This window comes from Chiloscyllium punctatum, chromosome 15 (assembly GCF_047496795.1).
Source record: "Chiloscyllium punctatum isolate Juve2018m chromosome 15, sChiPun1.3, whole genome shotgun sequence".
In the NCBI taxonomy this organism is placed as follows: Eukaryota; Metazoa; Chordata; class Chondrichthyes; order Orectolobiformes; family Hemiscylliidae; genus Chiloscyllium; species Chiloscyllium punctatum.
In genome coordinates, this window is record NC_092753.1 from 82,422,053 (window position 1) to 82,442,120 (window position 20,068).

A 20,068-nucleotide genomic window follows, 5' to 3' on the forward strand; every position below is an offset into this window, starting at 1 on the left:
AGTTTTTTTCCAAATCACATCCATCCCTATTTAGACATGCATTTTCATTGTGTCATCAAGAGGGTGGCACGGTGGCACAGTGGTTAGCACTGCTGCCTCACAGCGCCAGGGACCTGGGTTCAATTCCCAACTCAGGCGACTGTGTGGAGTTTGCACGCTCTCCCTGTGTCTGCGTGGGTTTCCTCCGGGTGCTCCGGTTTCCTCCCACAGTCCAATGACGTGCAGGTCAGGTGAATTGGCCATGCTGAATTGCTAGGTAAAGTGTTAGGTAAAGGGGTAAATGTAGGGGAATGGGTGGGTTGTGCTTCGGCGGGTTGGTGTGGACTTGTTGGGCCAAAGGGCCTGTTTCCACACTGTAAGTAATCTAATCTAATCATTTCTGGAATAAAATCCTGACATAACACCATTGTAGGAGCAAATGGGACCAATTTTCTTGCCTGGAGTGATTTATCATTTATTTTAAACAGTCATTCAAAAAAAGTAAATCAAGTTTCAGAAAATGGATTTATTATTTCAAAAATATATTGAAACCACAACCGTTTATACAAAAAAAATAATATTACAAATTCTAATCACTGTACAGGAAATTACACGTTTTGCATCATTTGAAAAACCTCCAAAATTATGTAAAATATTTTCCCAGCTTGTTTCATACAATTCTCAAATTCAATGCAGATAACCAGCTGCAACACTTGCCTTTTCTAGATTTCTTATAATTTATATATAAAATTAATCTCCTTGTACCTGACCCCCCAAAATAAACTAATAACATTTTTCTTTTGCTTAGATGGTCTAAGTTCTGCATATCCAATCTGAGGCACACAGACATAGAAAACCTGAGGTGAACCATTGCAGGGTAAGATTCAAACTTCCTTGTCTTATAATTATTAATAGTAAAAAGATTGATCAAAATGAAAGACCAGTTTCATTAAATGAGCTTTTAGCATCTGGGAGGTTGTCTCAATTCATGACCCAGTCATGTAAGTTCATTCAAAACATTTTCCATTGATTAACCAACAGAAATACTTTAAGATAGCTCTTGGTACTTCAGCCTATCAAAAATATTTGCTGCAAGCAACCCTACAAGTAAGCCATATAAATAATATATACACATATTTACAGAAACTTTTTAATGCATGGTAAATTAGAAAAGACCAGTGATAGAATCCTTCACCAGTATATTGCTGTAAAAGGACAGCATTTTTAATTACCTTCTAAAAAACGCTGTATTTGTACAACTCTCCCACACTTCAGCCACTCCAGCAGTCTTTTATAATGCCTTAACCTTGGCAGCAAAAAAAATGATAGCTGTGTGATAGGAAACAGCTGCCAGAGTCATTTATAAAGCTGTTAAATTACCTTGCAGTGTTTAAACTCTGACTTTTAAATGCTATCAAGCAGTTTCATGCCTCCACTAAAAGGACAGCACTAATTCTTGAAACAGTCAACACAAAAGGCAACTACATATGGGAACTCTTGGTTTTACAGGCTACAGATGTACAAAGGATTAATGATTGCTTTGCATGTTAAACTATTTCCCGATAGTTGCTTAGCAACTGTTCAACATTTCCATGTTTTGTTCAGAAGACATTGGCCTTTGGTCTCGGAGTAACATTTTACATTTATCAAAGAAATATACAAAGATGTGAACAACTCCAGTGTAGGATGCAATCCACTATTTTGAAGGACGTGACTATGTTGGGGCTGATGTGAACTTGTATCAACATTTGTAGCCCAATTCTCAGCAAACCAAACTGTTTCATGTGGCAGATAAATATTAACTAACTTGAGATGAAAGGTATCATAGAACAATAGGCAAGTGTTGGGTTTGGGGGAGTGACCCTGAATTGCAAATAAAACACTCCCACTTTACGGAAACACCTTTGGTCTGAAACTACATTATCACAACGGCACTCATGTTATTGTTAAACAATTTGTTGCTGGCACTAGATAGCTTGTAGAAGCTCTCAATATTTTCAACAAAAAGAAAGAAAAGCTCTTGTTTAACATTCGGCAACTTGCAATCAGAAGGAAAAATGCATTGATGCACTGAATTGATGTAATGGATCAATACTTCACGCCTCCACCAGGTAAGCAGTAACTATATTAGAAGGGGATCCATTGCCGGTTGTCACCTTTGGCAAAACAAAATCAAAGGAAGATGCCTCCTAACTGCCCCTCACTGCAGAACCCACATGTCGCCCACCACATTAGACCGGTCCATGGTGAAATCATTTGACCACTGCCAGTCCCATTCTCACTGTTAGGTAATTACAGAATAAAATAAAGTGGCTATAAAGGGACAGCCAACACATCAATCCTCAGTGTCTGGCTGGACTCCGAGCATAGCGTGAAGTTCCTCTGCTGTGTAACCCAGCAGGTTGTGAAGGTCGCAGACGAAACGGTAGACATATCTTTTGCCACAGGTCTTATGGATGATGTTCTTGTCATAGTAATAGCGCAACCCCCTGCTCAATTTCTCATAGTTCATTTTGGGTTTGTTCTTGCGCTTGCCCCATCGCCGAGCAACCTGTGACCCAGCAAGAAAGCAGGAAAAGGTGTTAGCACATTCAGCATCACTGCTGCAGCAAACCAGCAGATCACTTTCTAAAACTGCTGTGCTGGTGAACATAATAACTAGGTCAATAAGACTCAAAATTGATATTGAATTGGCATTAGATAATTTTGACTGTGTACAGTTACCTTATATTGTCTCCTCTTTCTGTACAGTATTTAATTCCTCTAGGTCTTTCTGCATGAACTGCATTCTGGGGCTGAGTGTGACCAATTTTCAGGTCGATGTCAATATTGCCCTTGTCCCAAGCACTAGACTACCATTCCTTTCCAGTGCAGCTTCTCTTCTCAGTTGCTGCCTCCCCAAGATGACTCAACTAGGATCATAACTATTGGTACCAGGCATTACTGGATGAGGAATGAGGACACAAGCCTTCTATCTGAGGGCTACAAATATGAATCCTAGTGTGGGTGCACATCCTGGTCATTCATACTATGACTCAAGAGATTCCAAAGTAGCCAACTTGTGTTAATGTCTATTCAATTCTTATTCTAATATTCCCCTTAGAAGAATCCAACATGAATTCAATTCATAATATGAATTTAAGTGACATATTAAAGTTTCAAACTCCTTAATAATCATTAACTGCTTGTGCAATTTCAAATCTGATATTCAACCTTAAAATTATTAAATACAAGAAGCCAAGGATTTCACATTGCAAACTCTGCATAAACTGATTTGTGGTAGCTTCTTTTGTCTGAAACTTTCACTTTCTCTGAAAATAGCTAGGGACTGTCTGCCAAATGTCCAGTATTTTGCTTTATGTCTTGAAAATGTGACTGTACCCACCCCCAACCCATATGCTGATAATTTAGGAGATTCTTACTTCATCAGGGTCAGTTAGTTTAAACTCCCATCCGTCGCCGGTCCAGCTGATAAACGTCTGACAGGATTTATCTGTCAGTAACTCCAAAAGGAACTGCCAAAGTTGAATGGGTCCACTTCCTGCACAAGCAAGTTTAAAGAAGGATGCAAATTAAAAATGGAAACACATTCTGGTGGTTGAAACTTTCACAACAATACCTCAGCTCAGGATCTTGGAAACGGATTATTTTTGCCAAAGTTGTAGATCATTCAATTCTTATTATCAGGCATAAAAACAACACTGCAAACATTCCCACATTCTGTAACCTAACAGGAAAAGTCAAGTGGTTTCTCAACCACTGGCATTTTATTCTGAAGGAAGATATTTTGAAAAATGATAGTACTTTTGTGAGAAATTGTCAGCCATTCATTGCTAATCATATAAATCAAAACAAGTGGAATGGCTGATCATGAACTGAAATTTTTTTTACTCAATAGTAATCTATTGCAAAATACTGCCTTACAGTCTAGTTAATGAGTCAGCAATTGCAACCTAATTTGCAGATCGTTAAACGTGCAAGACACAGGGCTTTCTTTTCGCCAGCTGGGATATCTGATTATGACTAAGTCACGAGCTCTGCAGGAAGACCTTGGCTGTCTCTGCTGAAAAATGATGCTGTTACATATTTCTTCAGAAATCCCAGCAACATGTACTGTAGAACAGGTCAAAAGACTAGCAATTGTTTTTACTTCAGTCCCTGTCCTCTCACTTCCCACCAGCGCTTGCTGTGTAATTTTCATGGGAACTGGCAGCCCTCCACTTCTCATGGTTGTGAGATGATGTACAGGTACTGTTTTCCTTTTTCAATTGGGAAAAATTCAAAGATCCATAGATAGCATAATCAAGATCCACAACACTACCATCTTGATGGACAAGTCAGCAGATACATGTGAACACCAGGATCTGCAAGTTCCCCTCCAAGTCACTCATCAGCCCGACTTGGAAATGTATCACAGTCAGTTCCTGGATCAAAATCTTTGAATTCCCTCCCTTGCCAGTTCAGGAAGGAAGCTTACCACCACCTGCTTAGGGGCAAGAAATACTGGCCCAGCCAGCAAAGCCCACAGCCCAAAAGTGAATTAAAAAACACAAAGAATTGCTTACCAGTGAATCCGGCCAGCACTGCTGCTGGGATGACCGGTTTTCCTTGCTCCAATGGCTCTTTTCTCTCTTGGATGTAATCTTTGAAGGAGATATTTGGTTTGTTTGGACACAGAGGCTGGCTATATTCATCTTCAAAGCTATCCTGAGAGGGTACACGCTGCATGTCACACAAAGATGACTGACTGTTCCAGGATTTCAGCATCGCCCCTGTACTGTCAAAACTATCCATGCTTTCAAGAGATCCTGGCTTCCTGCTTTCAACTGATAAAAAGAAAGAGAAGTTTGGAAATGCACATAAAAAGGAAATTACAGAAGTATCTTCTTCCCATCTCCCTTTGTAGAATTCTTCAGATTATTTGACATTGCCCTTTATTCCAATTCTGTAACTTTGGCATCTTAATTCTGTATTGCCTGTGAAACTATGGACAAGATTACAACTCACAAGCTCATTCATCTGGCATTAAAAATGAGGCCCCATATTATACACATATGTACACACCACACACTTACCATGGTCGATTATGCCAACTTGCAGATTGTTCATTTGCTTTTGCTGCACGGGGTAGTAGGTCATATCCACCTTATCCAGGTGTGGGTTGGAAAGATTCGGGAAGCCTTGGTTCAAATTGAGGAAATCTTGATTATTTGAATCCGATGAGATCTGACAAACTTCTGACAGGAAACTTCCAGTAAGGTCAGAAAGTTGGCCTCCACATTGGGTCTGATTGGAGCAGAACGCTGTAATATATTTCAAAACAAAGCAGCCAAATCAACTGGATTGTTATTAAAACTGTCACCTCCATTTGGTCTGAATGGGACAGAGTCAATAAGAACCAAAACTTCAACTATCACCTCAAATCTAAACATTTGCTACTGCAGTCAGTATTAACTGGAATTATTTGATGCTCAATAGTGGCCATACCAGCAGTTGGCTCCTATATGTCTCACACTGGATGCAATTTTCATACCCTCCAGCTCCATTCTTCTTGCAAATGTCTGATTTGACCTTGCTGATGTACAATGAACTACTGCCTGAAAAGCTAGATTAACTCTGTATGCATTATGCCCATTAAATGTAGGAGTCAAAGTCAAACCAGAAAACTGATATTTCACAAAGATAATGTGAATAAACGGCTGAACTTAAATTTCTCAGTGATTAAGCACATATTATTCTGTTTAATGTTAAAAAAAATCACATTTTTATTGAGTGAAGGATATCAATTTAAACCAAACCTAAACAAACCAGTTTAATCTGCATTCATCTTGGAGTTGTTCCTGACCAGACATGTTTCCAAACATTGACAAACAGAACTAATCTAACTAAATGTTTTGACAAGGGTAGGCTGTAACTCAGAACACAAAACCCAATATGCAAAAGAAAAGTAGTTATAATGAGTAATGTTATCTAACCTGACTGCTGAAATAAGAGCCAAGAGCTGGAAAAATTCCTCAAGCCACAACAATTAGATTCTTATTGATTTCAGAATGTGCCTATTAAGAGCAGGGCTGGAATTACATGGAGGTGACACAAGGGTTTTGGACAGAGGTTACAGAGCAAGCAACAGAACCATGGTGCTAGTTTTGATAAGGCAATTACTGAATTCTGAGCCAAATCAGTCAAGAGGTCATCGGCTAAGCTGCTAGATCAGGACCTGGGGCAGTAATTCCTGCTAGCCAGGAGCTGCATGCTCTTCGAAGACTCCAGATAATGGACCAATCCAGTACATAGGCTGTTAGGAGGGATTTCACAGTGAAGGCTGGCTCATCAGCAAGGACAGGGAGGGGGCTCTTAGTCATTGAATCCTATGGAAACAGACCTTTTGGTTCAACTCATCCAGGCTGACCAAGTTTCCGCCCAAACTAAACTAGTCTCACTTGCTTGCGTTTGGCCCCCCCCCCCCTAAAACGTTCCTATTCATATGCCTATCTTTTAAATGTATTAACTGTACCTTCATCTACCACTTCCTCTGCCAGTTCACTCCACTTTTGAAATACCCTGTGAGAAGGTTGCTCCTCAGATCCCTTTTAAATCTTTCTCCCCTCATCTTAAAATTATGCCCCCTAGTTTTGAACTCCCCCACCCCAGGGAAAAGACCTTTGCTATTCATCTTATCTATGCCCCTCATGATTTTATCAACCTCTATAAAGTCACACCTTAACTTCCTACACTCCAGTGTAAAATGTCCCAGCCCATCCTTATAACTCAAACCCTCTGTTCCCGGTAACATTCTGGCAAATATTTTCTGAACCCTATGCAACTTAATACTATGTGGGCTATCACTTCTTGGTGCTCAGCCCAGTGGCCAAGCCCAGTCTAGTGAGACTGCTTGCTTGGCATTTCCCTACCATGTGGTCTTTTCTGTTTGATTAAAAGGTGCCTAGCCACCAAACCCACATTTGAGGAGGGCATTATACCTCCCCAACTGCCAGGTCATGGGAGACTGGTTTTCAATATTCCTACCAATGTCGTATTATGAAAAGACAGACACTCAGAACGTGGGTGACTTTTTATAAAAGGCTTGTTGGCTTGCTGAACATTCCATGTTCATCTTGTTTTCATGGGGTGGCTGCAATGTCTTTTCTAAAATTAGTGACTCAGAGAATTGGGCTCCCCCCCACGACCCCCAACCCCACCAGACCCCGGTCAATCAGTCCAATTTTCATCCATACTCCCTGATCAAATTACCCCATCCACAAACTGGGTTTTAGCTTCATTCATGCAACAGGCAGTTAAAGAAACCCATCCAGTAATTTTGGTGCAAGTTCAAATAAAACTCTATGGTGCTCCCTTGTTAATGGGATATCTTGGTAGGGCTGTATTTAATACCATATACGTTGATGATCTCTGAAAATGCAAGATGGGAACTTTATACCAAAAATCTTCTTAAACAGTTGCAGAGAACAAAAACCTCAAATGACACTGTCATCAAATATTTTAAAAATTTTCAGTAAGACAGCTGCAGTATCTTAGTAGACAATCCAATCAAAGGAGCTTAGATTACAAGCTGCTCCCAGTGATTGTTGGATTTTCGCCAGCATTAGTAACCAAAACCTATAAGGTGGATTGAGGTTGTTCAGCACAATCAGACAGATAATGTCAGAATATATTATGATCAGTGAACTTAAAAAAGACATACCTAGGAAACTGTTATTATCCACCCAGCGGGAACTTGAATTGATGAGAGAGGAGGATCCAAAATAGTTCAGTTGTGGTGCTTCCTGGCAATCTAAAATTCAGAAAGATAAAGAGGAAACCAGATTAATCTTTTTTTGCTTGAAAAAAAAAGCAAAACTCCCCATTATTTCAAATACATAGAATGTAAAAGGTGGACTGGTTCCAGGCCTCTCCTTCATTACTTCAATAGTGTCTAACTGAAACATCTCTGAGAGGATCAGAGATCAGGAACTCCACACATGGTAAATCACATGCTCAACCAATGTCTGCAGTATACAATGGAATTGTGTACCGTTTGATCACACCAAAAGCTAAATCCAGAGTAAGAAGATATTAAACAAGCACTTTGGATTGACAATTATGTCTAGTATCAGAACCTTAAACTATTCTGCATCAAGATAGCTCTCTGATGTCTGTGGTAGAAATCAGGAAAAACTTGGTTATTTAGACTTCTTTTAAACTGAAAGCTTGTCCATTGGATGAGAGGTTCAAGTTTTTTTTTGACACCCATACTCAAAAAGTAAATGGCCATATTTAGTTTAAACGTAGTTAAAGACTGGGACTGTCAGATGGGATTAAACTGAAATGCTATTCAGTGGATCATTCTTGCTTAAGTAGCACCAAAAAAAGTGAATTATTCCTCTCACATCTTCCCAAGTATTTTTATCAAATACAGCCTTGAATGAGTAGGTCTTAGAGCACTTGTGGTGCAGAGATTGTGTCCCTTCCTCTGGGCCAGATGTTCTGGATTCAAGTCCTGTCTGCTTTGGAGGTGTGGCATAATGTGTCTGAACAGGTTATTTAAAATAACTAGCAATCGGCTCTCAATCTTAAAGGCAAATCCTTTATATTCAATGGTCTGTGCATTCCCAAACTAATCTTTGTTTGTTGTCCTTAGTGTGCATATTAAAATTAATTATTTTCACTAGCATAGGCTGATTACTATAAGAAGCAGAAAGTTTTATTGAGATGTTAGAAGTCTTGCAGGAATGGGAGATGGTTAAAACAGTAATGAGGGGTTTTTACTCTACATCAGCCTTGTGGCAGGGGATTGGAGATTATTGTACAGACATTCTTTTATCCCTAATGGACAAAAAACAGCCTAAGCATCCAACACCAAAAAGATATGAAATCTCCCCAACAGCACAGCTATCAGACAAAATTAAGACACTCAAAATTTGATTGCTGGGATCTGTTACTAAGTTTGCTGATCTCAACCAAGATGATTATGTAGGTTCTAAACTGGTCTCTGGGTTAGACAAGGGGTCAAAGAAACAAATAGGTCAAACTGATATCCAGTGACAGTAACTGGATGAACAAAAAAAAACTTGTTACAAGTAATATAGGTCATACTGACGAGTATAGTTGTGATGGACTTTGCAAGTGAACAGACATGCCACATTAAGTGTGACAAATCACACCAGTGCCATTAGGTTGAGATATTGGTAAACAACTGATGGTTAGAAAACAGCACAAAGGCCATAAAAGACATCTGAGGTAATTGTTAGACAGGAAAACTCAATAATTAATAAGTTGTAGAGACTAGTTGATGAGGCTATTCCCTGTAGCAAGGAATATCTCATTAATTAGGGCCACTTGTTTCATGCTTTTAAAGGAAATATTTCTAATGATTGTTATACCTTTCATTAGTTGCTCCAAGTGCTCCCAAAGAATGTCTCCAATGAAATCAGGTGCTAGCTCAAGAAAACGTTCCTTCCCAAGATCACAGAGGGCCCGACCGGTCATGTAGAACTTTTGGAAATTGACATTCTCTAGACTGAATTCATTCACAGCCCAGTGGAGCCACTGATTGATATGTTGCTCAGTCCAAACATGAGGGTCTTGAAAGAAATCAAAAATCAAGTTTAACTGCAAAACCTGTAGCAAAATCGGACTCAGACCCTAAAGATAAATGCTTGGGTCATTTATGCTCCGATCAAAGTTTGTGTGCAGTCAGAGTGATTGAATGAAAACATATGGTTCTAAATATGTATAATGTATGTGGTTACCCTTATATGAAATAGAAGGACTTTATATCCAAAAGAAATAAAAATAATTTGCATCTAAGATCATTCTTCAAAATTCTCCTGAAAGTGGTGAGTCATGCCACCAAGCGGTATGACCATTCAGGCAGCAGCCCCCTCAGGTAAATAAAAATCACCCAACTACCCATTACTCATGGGTGAGTATTATTGAATCCTGGACTCACCCAGCAACAAAACACTTTGCAGTAGATATCACCATGCAACTACTAAGAATGGAATTTTAATGTTTATGGCCCATGGTGTGTATATCTTGATGTTTGATGTCATTTGCAGAAATTGTTTAGTCTATATTGAATTTGGATTGCCTTGTCCAACAACAAATACTTTCCATTTACTGTAATCACAGTGGACAAGAATAAGAATTGCTTTGTGAGCAATTTTGGGAGATGAAAGTTAGAAACAAACAAGTATATTGACTGTTTTCAGGTTGATTACCTTTTGGGATGCTGAGACGACGTCTTTCTTTAACAAAGCCACTAAAGCTTTCCTTCAGGGCCTGGCTCATGACTGCTTTGCTGCCAGGGGTTAGGAGTGGAACCTCATTAGCTCCAACATCTGCAAACGTGAGGAACAAAAAAGTGAAAAATAATTCTTCCACGAGGAGTACATTTTCCTTCAGATTTTCCTATTTAAACTTGTTCTTTAATAAATCTTCAAAGCAAAATTTTGCAACTGTGACAATTGTAAGTAGTGTTCTATGAATTTCCAGTGCCATATCCCAATACCCAATTATTCAGTTTAAGTGACATACTGGATAGTCAGTTAGTCCTCAAATAAAACTTCACAAATATTAATGCAGACAATTAAAATAGATCGAATTTCATATGATGCAAATGAGTTTTAAAAATGTTTTAGAATACTTTGATTATATTGAAAATTAATGAGGTTTTGGGAAAATATTGGGTAGAGATGTTATCTCTGAAAATTTATTGTATTTGAGTGTGATTTTGATAGCTGATATGCATAAAACATCCCTTATTGTTCAGTAACCAAACATTAACAGATTTTTCACTGTTCTAAAGAGGCATATTCAGCTCAAAACATGAACTCGATTTTTCTGCACAAAGCGGAATATTTCTAGCATTTTCTTTATATTTTAGATTTCCAGAAATCAATGTTATTGGCTTTAAACCATAACTAATTCTGGGAAAGCAGTATTAACTTTGGAAGGTGTTTCAGCAGTCAGAAGGGAAGGAAATTGACAGAAATTCTAGTGAACATGTTTTGAGTTGTTAAAACAGATGGGATCGATGAAATATTAATCTAGCCAATGCCTTATAACAACCTGTTGTTGCTCACAGAATGGGAAAAAACTGCATTAGGATTTCAAATATGACTTAGAAAGCAGTCAAAAAACAAAACTGAAGATGTTAAAGCAAACATTTTCATTGTAAATGACTTTCTCCTGAAGCATTAGCTTATAACAGGATACAGCTCACCATATTTTGTTTATCCAACATTACCCAAGTGCTCATTTGTACTAAAGCCCCATTTTACTCAGAACCACTGGCCTGGAGCTAATTACACGGAGATTAGAGCATGAATTGTGTGGATAAGATCATAAGACAGAGGAGCAGAAATAGGCCATTTAGATCACTGAGTTGGCTCCACCATTCCTCAACTCCATTTTCCTGCCTTTTCCTCACAACCTTGATTCTCTTACTGATTAACAATCAGTCTGTCTATCTTGGCCTGGAATATACTTAATATTCCAGTCTCAATAGTCCTCTGCAGCTAGGAATTTCACAGATTCAACAATCACTGAAAGAAATTCTCCCTCATCGATATCTTAAATGTGCAACCTGTTATTCTGAGATTATGCTCACTCGTCCGAGCCCCTCCCACAAATGGAAACAACCTCTTCACATCTACTCTATCAAACCTCCCGATAATTTGTCAGATAAGGCGATGTAATCCTCTCACTAAACCAGTTTCAAGTTCCTGCAATATTATCTTCAAAAAGAGATGGGAACCAAAATATCAGTGTTATGTGCAAAATTCTAGCAATGACAAATTTTACATTTAAGCATGGATGTGTCCCAATTAATTAAGCATTTACCAAATAAAAAGGAGGACATGCCAGTTGGAACCTCCTGCATGCTCTGTTCTTCATCTAAGTGCGACAATAATCCATTGAGTCCAATAGCTTCATGTATGTCAAATGCTGCCTGACGCTGAAACGAAAAATGACCAAGACTTGTATAAAAACGAGCAATGATTATGGTCATAACCAGATAACTCTTATCTCCCCCAGAAGTGGATGGTGTTGATAAATCAAAAATTGGACACAGGGAATTAGTACTCTTTTTAACACAGGGAATTAGAGATGGGATCATATGCCATCTTGATTTGAACACAGATAATAGTTCCTTCAATGTTAATATGGTCAAAATTCCAGGATTATGGGAATCACTGGAATGCAGTATTACTGCCATTATGAAATACTAACACCATAAGCACTGTCCCTCATTTGAAGGTGGAAAAGTAATGACAGATGGATAGAAAGGTGGTCTTATTCTCGCAGTCACATGCCAACAACAAATAGAAGTGAACATTTCTGATGTCAGGAGTTTGAAGGGAGAGTGGATAGTTCACCAGAGTCTTTTGTCACAATTCACAGATAACCTCAACTTGAGGCTCAGTTACTTATAGTTCAATTCAGTTGTGTAGAATATAACTGTCCAAATAATATAGTGTGTCAGTACTGAAACTCATTAGCCTTGAGATACTCTTACAACACTTTCCGATGTTGAAAAACAATTGTAGGATGTATGGCAAGAAGAAAAATTCACTGCTCATTCATTCTACTTACTTCTGTATATCTAATCCAATTTAACCTGCTTCACAATATTTCTACCACTTAAGAAAGATCTATGAAAGTACAGTAGAGTTGCCAATCTAGTGAACTTACATTTAATATTGGTCTCATTGAGGTAAAGGAAAGTAGTGCTGGAAAGAGAACACCTTCCATACCAACAAGCACTTCCAATTCAGGTTAAAACCAGCAGAGATGTAAAGTTCTTTCAACTTTATCCAACTGTGTAGCTCAGTTGACAAAAAGCATTTGGTATTCACCACTGGTGACATTTTATCATCCTGTGTTGTCTCAAAAAACATCATCACCTCTCATCAATTAGCCAAGATTGAAGGATTGTTTTTGATATTATACCCCCTCTAAGATCTGGTTTTGTACTGCATAAGCTTATTTTACACGTAAACTTAAACAAATTTAAAAATCACACAGTACCAGATTATAGTCCAACAGGTTTAATTGGAAACTGTGTCTTACAATCGTGTATTCCACAACCACCTGATGATGGAGCAGTGCTGCTAAAGGTAGTTTTTCCAATTAGACCTGTTGGACTATAACCTGGTGTTGTGTGATTTTTAACTTTGTACACCCCAGTCCAACATCGGCATCTCCAAATCAAATTTAAACAAGACATTATAAAGTTGAAATCTCTGCCCATTATTAAGAGTTGGATTTGAACCAGGTCCTTTAACAGGAATGAAAATACAATGACAGGGAAATAAACGTTACATTGAAAACACAAATAAAAACTTGAACAAGATTAAGCAGTAATAAAACGTGTAAACAATTCCACTGGAATGAACATTCTTACGTCTTTTTGCATACCAGCAACATTTCCTTAGCTTGGTTGCAGTTTGTCAACAATGGATGAATTTTTTGAAAAATGGATTATACAAGAACCATTCATTATCTCCAAGTTTGCTAAGTCTATTAATGAAACACACCTTAGGTAAACTGGAAAGTCAAGTATGGTACGTGTTAAACATTTACATGCTTACTCACCCAAGCAATGTCTGCTGATTATAATTGGGAGGAGGATTTTTTCACCAGTTCTTGATAACTGAAAATGTGTATGCACTGTGGAATGATCTCCATTCCAAGATAGCACAGTTTTTTAAGGCATAATGAAATGTAGAATATTAATGATCTCACACCAGGCAAGGACTGATTAGGGACAGTCAACATGGCTTTGTGCACGGGAAATCATGTCTCACAAACTTAATTGTGTTTTTTGAAGAAGTAACAAAGAAGATAGATGAGGGCAGAGCAGTGATCTATATGGATTTCAGTAAGGCGTTCAACAAGGTTCCCCATGGGAGACTGATTAGCAAGGTTAGATCTCTTGGAATAAAGGGAGAACTAGCCATTTGGTACAGAACTGGCTCCAAGGTAGAAGACAGAGGGTGGTGCTGGAGGGTTGTTTTTCAGACTGGAGGCTGTGACCAGTGAAGTGCCACAAGGATCAGTGCTGGGTCCTCTACTTTTTGTCATTTAAATGATTTGGATGCAAGTATAAGAGGTACAGTTAGTAAGTTTGCAGATGACACCAAAATTGGAGGTGTAGTGGACAGCGAAGAGGGCTATCTCAGATTACAACAGGATTTGGATCTGAATAGGAATGGTTTGGAGGGATATGGGCTGGGTGCTGGCAGGTGGGACTAGATTGGGTTGGGATATCTGGTCGGCGTGGACAGGTTGGACCGAAGGATCTGTTTCCATGCTGTACATCTCTATGGCTCTATGTGCTGTGATGACTAAATTCAAAGAGTGGCCAGTGCAGCTCTTCCAGTAAGAAACTGTATATTCATTTAAAAATTTTAATTTATACAGCTATATATGAAGAGATGGGGAGTAGGAGTAGATAGTTCTTTCAAAGAGTCAGCATAGACATTGTGTGCTAACTGACTTCTTTCTGTGCTTGCATGTACTTTATTCCATCTTCAAATAACCAAAATAAAAAGTGCTTGTGAATCCAGATTATGCTTTAAATCACTTCCTCAGAAGAGAACTAGAGGAAAGCATCTTCAATGATCAAAGAATACATACACTGGATATATTCATCTCCAAACCACAACAGTAGGCAGTAGTGATGGACACTACTGATTAGGAAAATAAAACACATTGTTTGCTTGCATTACAAACAACAACTCACCCTTTTCTCGTCATAAGAGGCAAAAACTTTGCAAATACATCTACAGCTCTGTGACAAAGTTGGTAAAGTGTGCAAATTGAGACAGATATTGATTTAATTTTCCAATCACTGGGGAACTACATTATACCACTTGCATGATCCTTGTGCACATGTGCAAGCTGAAGGTGTAGCTAGCTCACAAAACACACACTAGCTTCATCACATTCACCACAACTTGAAAGACTTATGTATACATGGTTCACAGAAGTAGTTTCAGTCTTGGCAAACCTTACCTTAAGCACTCCTCGGGTCTCCAAAGCCACAGGGGCTTCCTGATCCCTTAACAAATCACACATGTTGACCTGTGCAAAACAAAGAGGGGAGATAATTAAAAATTGACTGAAACAAGAAATCAGAATGAACTCCCATTTTTATTTAGATCATATAAAGTCATGTTGAAAACAGTAAAAAAAGATTTCCTATAAACTGCAGCTCTTTGGTAATCAACACTCCACTTTCTTGGGAATTCAAAGCCAAATTCTAATCAGTACCTAGGCTGTCTACTGCATTCTTTTCTTTGATTAGCTGTTTATCTTTGATTGCACCAGACACATTTTATTCCATTTACACCTGGTGAATGTACAAGTAACTGTGAATCAGAAGGTTCAGGATTACAGCAATACTTGTGAAAATCACATTCACAACATTAACAGCTGCTCGGGGATATGACTCAGATGCACGCAAGGTGAGTTCATGATGTCTGGTCAAAATAATATTTTATAGCAATAGTACAAGTTATCCAGGAATAACATTCTGAATTGGACTGTCAAACATGCTCTCTTTTAGGAGATGAATAGCTCATCATTAAATCAATTAAAAGTTTTGGGCTAATACAGAATAATTTTAGATTGATTTGATTGTTTATTTTGCAGTTATTGGCCAGTAAAAAGATTTCAAAGCTGGGAAGGACACATTTGTGGTGATTTTTCTGAAAAACCTTGCCCAGACTATTACAGTCCTTAAAATAGGTTAGAAAATCCCCATGAAATAACTCCTCACTCCCTGGAATGAGCACTTGACATCTTCTTTCCTCGCAGTTCCTCAAACTATAACTCCTTATTTTTTCCAATCTTCCTTTTCTGCCACAAGCGGAAGACATTTTGCACTAGATTAGGTTATGTACAATGTGGAAACAGGCCCTTCGGCCCTAGAAGTCCACACTGACCCTCCGAAGAGCAACCCACCCAAACCCATTCCCCTACATTTACCCCTTCACCTAACACTACGGGCAATTTAGCATGGCCAATTCACCTCACCTGCACGTTTTTGGACTGTGGGAGGAAACCGGAGCACCCGGAGGAAACCCACGCAGACAAGGGGAGAATGTGCAAACTCCAAACAGACAGTTGCCTGAGGCGGGAATTGAACCCGGGTCTCTGGCACTGTGAGGAAGCAGTGCTAACCACCGTGCTGCCTACTCTAGCATTACTTAATTCCGCTTCATTTTTTAACTTGTTCAGCTACCTTACTCTTTCAAATGTTACATGGCATTCAAAACTACGGGCCTTGACTCTCAGAATCAGCTTCTCTATCATTACAGAAATAAAATAGTCTAACATTGAGTGGCAGGCATTGATATAAAAACTAATTAGCATGAAAAACCAATTAGTTAGCTAAACAAAGAAAATTGCAACTACACATGTATATGGAAACCATACCAATATTACATCAGCATGAAGTTTTCACAAAATCTTGCAGTGCAGGAGGTTACTTGGCCTGCTCCTGAGAGAAAAAAAACCATCCAGTCAGCCCCATTTCCCTACTTTACTCACCTAAACCCTCACAAAATTTATTTCCAAAGATAGATCCAATTCTCTTCTGAAAGTTACTTTCATTTTTAAATTTGTTCCCATTACCTGTACAAAATGTTGGTTAGTGTTACAGCTACAGTACCATGTGCAGTTCTTGAATTTCCATTATAGGAGGGATGCGATTGCACTGAAGAGGGTGCAAAAAAGATTTGTCGTGACATTGTCTGGGCTGGAAAGTTTCAGTTGTGAAAAAAAGAGGTTGGATGGACTGGGGTTATTTTCCTCTGCTCTGACGAAAGCAAAGGGGGACATGATTGACATGTATAAAATTTGTGGGGCTTAGACAGTGTAAATAGGAAGCAACCTAGCAGAGGGATCATTGGCCAGGGGTACAGATTTAAGGTAATGGGTGGGAAGTTTGGAGGGAATATGAGAATAATGATTTTCAACCAGCTGGTGGTAGGAATCTGGAACTCACTTTTCATAAGGGAGGTTGAGGCAGAAACCCTCATAATATGTAAGTAGTACTTAGATGTGCACTTGTAATGCTAAAGCACTAGACCCTATGGGCCAAGTGGTGGAAAGAGAATTAGAATTGTTAGGTAATTGTTTTTGACCAGAGCAGACTTGATGGGCCATAGGGCCTTTTTCTGTAGACCTCTATGACTATCATTCAGATTATAATCGGTGGGAGAAAAATGTCTTAGAAGTATCAATTAGTTTTTCACTTATAATTCCCAGTGCATAAACAAGCTGTTATTTGGCCCAGCTACTTAAATGTTAAATGTCTGTGCTCCACTTAAACCTCTCCCACCCTATTTCATCTTAGAATTTACTGCTCCTCCAGTTCTTCTCCTCTCAGCATAAGCGTTTTATTGTAACTGAAATTTTGTAAAAACAGCTGTAGAAGGTGCGTGAAAGCATTACACAACCGTTATAGGGCGAGCAGAAGGAACAATCACCTCACTAGTTATAGATGCAACAAGATTAAACAGATTACTTTTGTTGAGTGAAACAAACATGAAAGATGCCAAATCCTAAACAAGCAATCCTTCGAGAATGCATGCTTTGGGAAAGACAACCCAACAAGTATATTGTACATTTCTGCTTTCAATGTTTAATTAAAAATGGGAAGGAAATACCAGAATTTCAGATCTGACATTTAACATGTAAACTGTATTAGGGATGTACCCTATCAATTTGTAGAACAGCGTACAAGCAATGTAAAGTAATGCCGTCATATTTCGCTAGCCCTGCTCTTCGGACTCCATAATCAGCTTATCCTTCTGCTTTGTCTGAATACATTATCAGATGACAAGTATGGCTGAGGTTAATCATGTTATTAATTAGATTTATATGGCTCATACTCCACTTGCCAAAGTATCTCAAGCTCAGTTGCAGTGATAAGTTCAACAGATATGCCCACAATTCAAGCAACCGGTCAAGGTAACCTCTGTCAAACAATTACACTGATTAATATTTAATATAACAGATCGTGGATGGGGGGGGGGGGGTGGAGGGTGCAAAAGTTTCATAATTACTTATGAAGTTTACTTCTTTGGTTACTTCAGAAGAAGGTTTCATAGGATTACTCTTTTAACAAACTGTACAGGACCAACGCCCTTGTTTTCTTTGATGAATTTATCAGATTAAGTTTACAAAGCAAAACAAAAAAAAATCAAAAGTTAGTTGCTGCATTCGTGATATGAAGCATTATTTAGAATTGACATACAATTCTCCAGATAGGGTACACATAGCAGGAATAGCACCCAATCGGTTTAAGAAATCCTTTCTTGGCTCAGCAAAGTGCTCATGGCTCAAAATAGACCTTTTTTTAAAAAAAAATGGTAACATAGTACACAATGGAAAAAACTGAAAACTTTTTTTTGGCCTGTCGTGATTCTGGGCATCAGGGACGGTACTTATACAGCAACAATCTTGCCCATTGTGGCAGAGTGGCACTGCATTGTCTTTGTCTTTCAATGCAAAAGATTTGAGACTCGGAGACCTGAGGTCATCATCTAGCCTTACACTTCACTGCAACAAAGTAAGTTCTATGGTGTTGGAGGTGCCACCTTTTAGCGGAGATACTAAAGTGCTCTCTCATGTAAATGTAAAATTCCTCTGGCACTATTTGACAAAAAAACACGGTATTCCTTTTGTCTTGGCATACATGTATATTTCAGCCATCACTGATTTAATTGTTTTGTCTGTGCCCAGATGTCTTTTACTTAATCTTCACTTCAAAAAGGTGCTTTAAGTGCCTCCAAGCTACTTAACAGTGTAAAGTATTTGGGGCACCCGAGATAACGAAGGATGTTATAAAAATGCTAATTAATTCTTTTGTTCACTTCTATAATGCAATCCCTGAAAAACCCTTTTACAGGTCATCTAGTTTAAGATGCAGACATTTTTTCTGTTGTCACACCTGCTGATAGTTATTAAAATGTATAGATCAACCCAGATAAAACACAAAGACCATAAAGACTTGCAATGATATTACCTTGATCTCAGTTTACTTTTATCTTTATGTAAATAAATATTGAAATTAGAATGAAAGGTTTTGTCGTGTTAGTAGCATCCATTCCAAAGGTTGCAGACAATAGCACTTTCCGTGGAACAGTGTGCAGCATTATAGTAAACTATAGGTCCAACTTCACCCAGAATAGGCTGAGGTACGGTCATTGGACCCGAAACGTTAACTTTGGATTCTCTCCACCGATGCTCCCAGACCTGCTGAGATTTTCCATTAATTTCTAATTAGGTTCCACACAGTATATATTAGCGATACTGCTCATACTCCTGTCGCTTGAAACTTCCCACCTGAGCAAAGTACACATTATTCTCCAACTCAACCGAATGCATCGCAATCGCTTTTTGAGCAGGAGGGCTGAAACTGTCATTGTTTTTACTCTACGGTAGAGTCAACCCGGGCTGGCACGTCTCAAGCCTGGGGTGCACTCACAAGTTGTGGCAATTTGCATCTTTCGTCTTTCCGGATTCTCAATTTGCTGGTTCGATTGTATGGAGGTCAGCATCGAAAGCACAAAGTGATTTGTATAACACCACAGCAAGCCGTGTACAACCAGGACTCTGCTCTGTTCCACCGCTGTTGTAACAAGCTGACGGCATCATTTCCAACCAGCAGCCGGGCCAACACAAGAGTCGGGAGATCAAACTTCGTGTTAGGCCAAACTACAGAAAGACTGTGAAATACTAAACAGCCTGAACAAACTATCCGCCTCCTTCATGACAGAGAGAGAGAGAGAGAAAAAAGAAACCGATTTTCTTCTCATAGCGTTTAGAGATCGGTCAGCTCACAGAGTTGGACAATCTCAAAGACCTAAATAATGTACTTACGGTATCACTCCTTTCCTGCGTTAAGTTTGCGTACCGCGGAATCGGTCAGTTAAAATCCAGCAATGCCTCACGATCAGTGAGTTTGATCCAACAAAGTAATGATTCACGAAGCGTCGTTTGCCTCGAGGAATTTCAGTGTAAAAACTCCCCCTCGGTGCGAGTAAGGTACAGCTCTTGAGCAATCTGATGA

At 38.8% G+C, this 20,068-nt stretch overlaps 1 protein-coding gene across 3 annotated transcripts; it reads right to left on the bottom strand.

Annotated features, from left to right (window-relative positions):
• Positions 1-485: 485 nt before the first annotated feature.
• Positions 486-20,036, bottom strand: ets2 (v-ets avian erythroblastosis virus E26 oncogene homolog 2). Of its 3 annotated transcripts, XM_072585659.1 has the most exons (11): positions 19,879-20,032; positions 16,426-16,489; positions 15,001-15,069; positions 11,824-11,938; positions 10,200-10,319; positions 9,360-9,560; positions 7,682-7,771; positions 5,055-5,282; positions 4,545-4,805; positions 3,402-3,520; positions 486-2,530 (listed from the first exon to the last, which is right to left on the bottom strand). In XM_072585659.1, exons 3-11 carry the CDS (start codon positions 15,061-15,063, stop codon positions 2,315-2,317), a joined length of 1,413 nt encoding a protein of 470 aa, XP_072441760.1. In that variant the 5' UTR covers positions 15,064-15,069; positions 16,426-16,489; positions 19,879-20,032; the 3' UTR covers positions 486-2,314. The 3 variants fall into 3 exon arrangements, with proteins under 3 accessions (XP_072441760.1, XP_072441761.1, XP_072441762.1); XM_072585660.1 differs by lacking the exon at positions 16,426-16,489 and having other exon boundaries at positions 19,879-20,036; XM_072585661.1 differs by lacking the exons at positions 11,824-11,938; positions 16,426-16,489 and having other exon boundaries at positions 19,879-19,959.
• Between the last annotated feature and the right edge of the window lie 32 nt (positions 20,037-20,068).

What these genes read in the sequence shown, in the direction of transcription:
- ets2 (XM_072585660.1), bottom strand. Translation starts at nt 15,063, where the DNA reads ATGTGTGATTTGTTAAGGGATCAGGAAGCCCCTGTGGCTTTGGAGACC. An exon ending in CTTGGAGCAACTAATGAAAG is followed by an intron (nt 7,772 to 9,359) that starts GTATAACAATCA and finishes TCTGAATTTTAG; the next exon opens with ATTGCCAGGAAGCACCACAA. An exon ending in AGTGCTGGCCGGATTCACTG is followed by an intron (nt 3,521 to 4,544) that starts GTAAGCAATTCT and finishes TTGCTTGTGCAG; the next exon opens with GAAGTGGACCCATTCAACTT.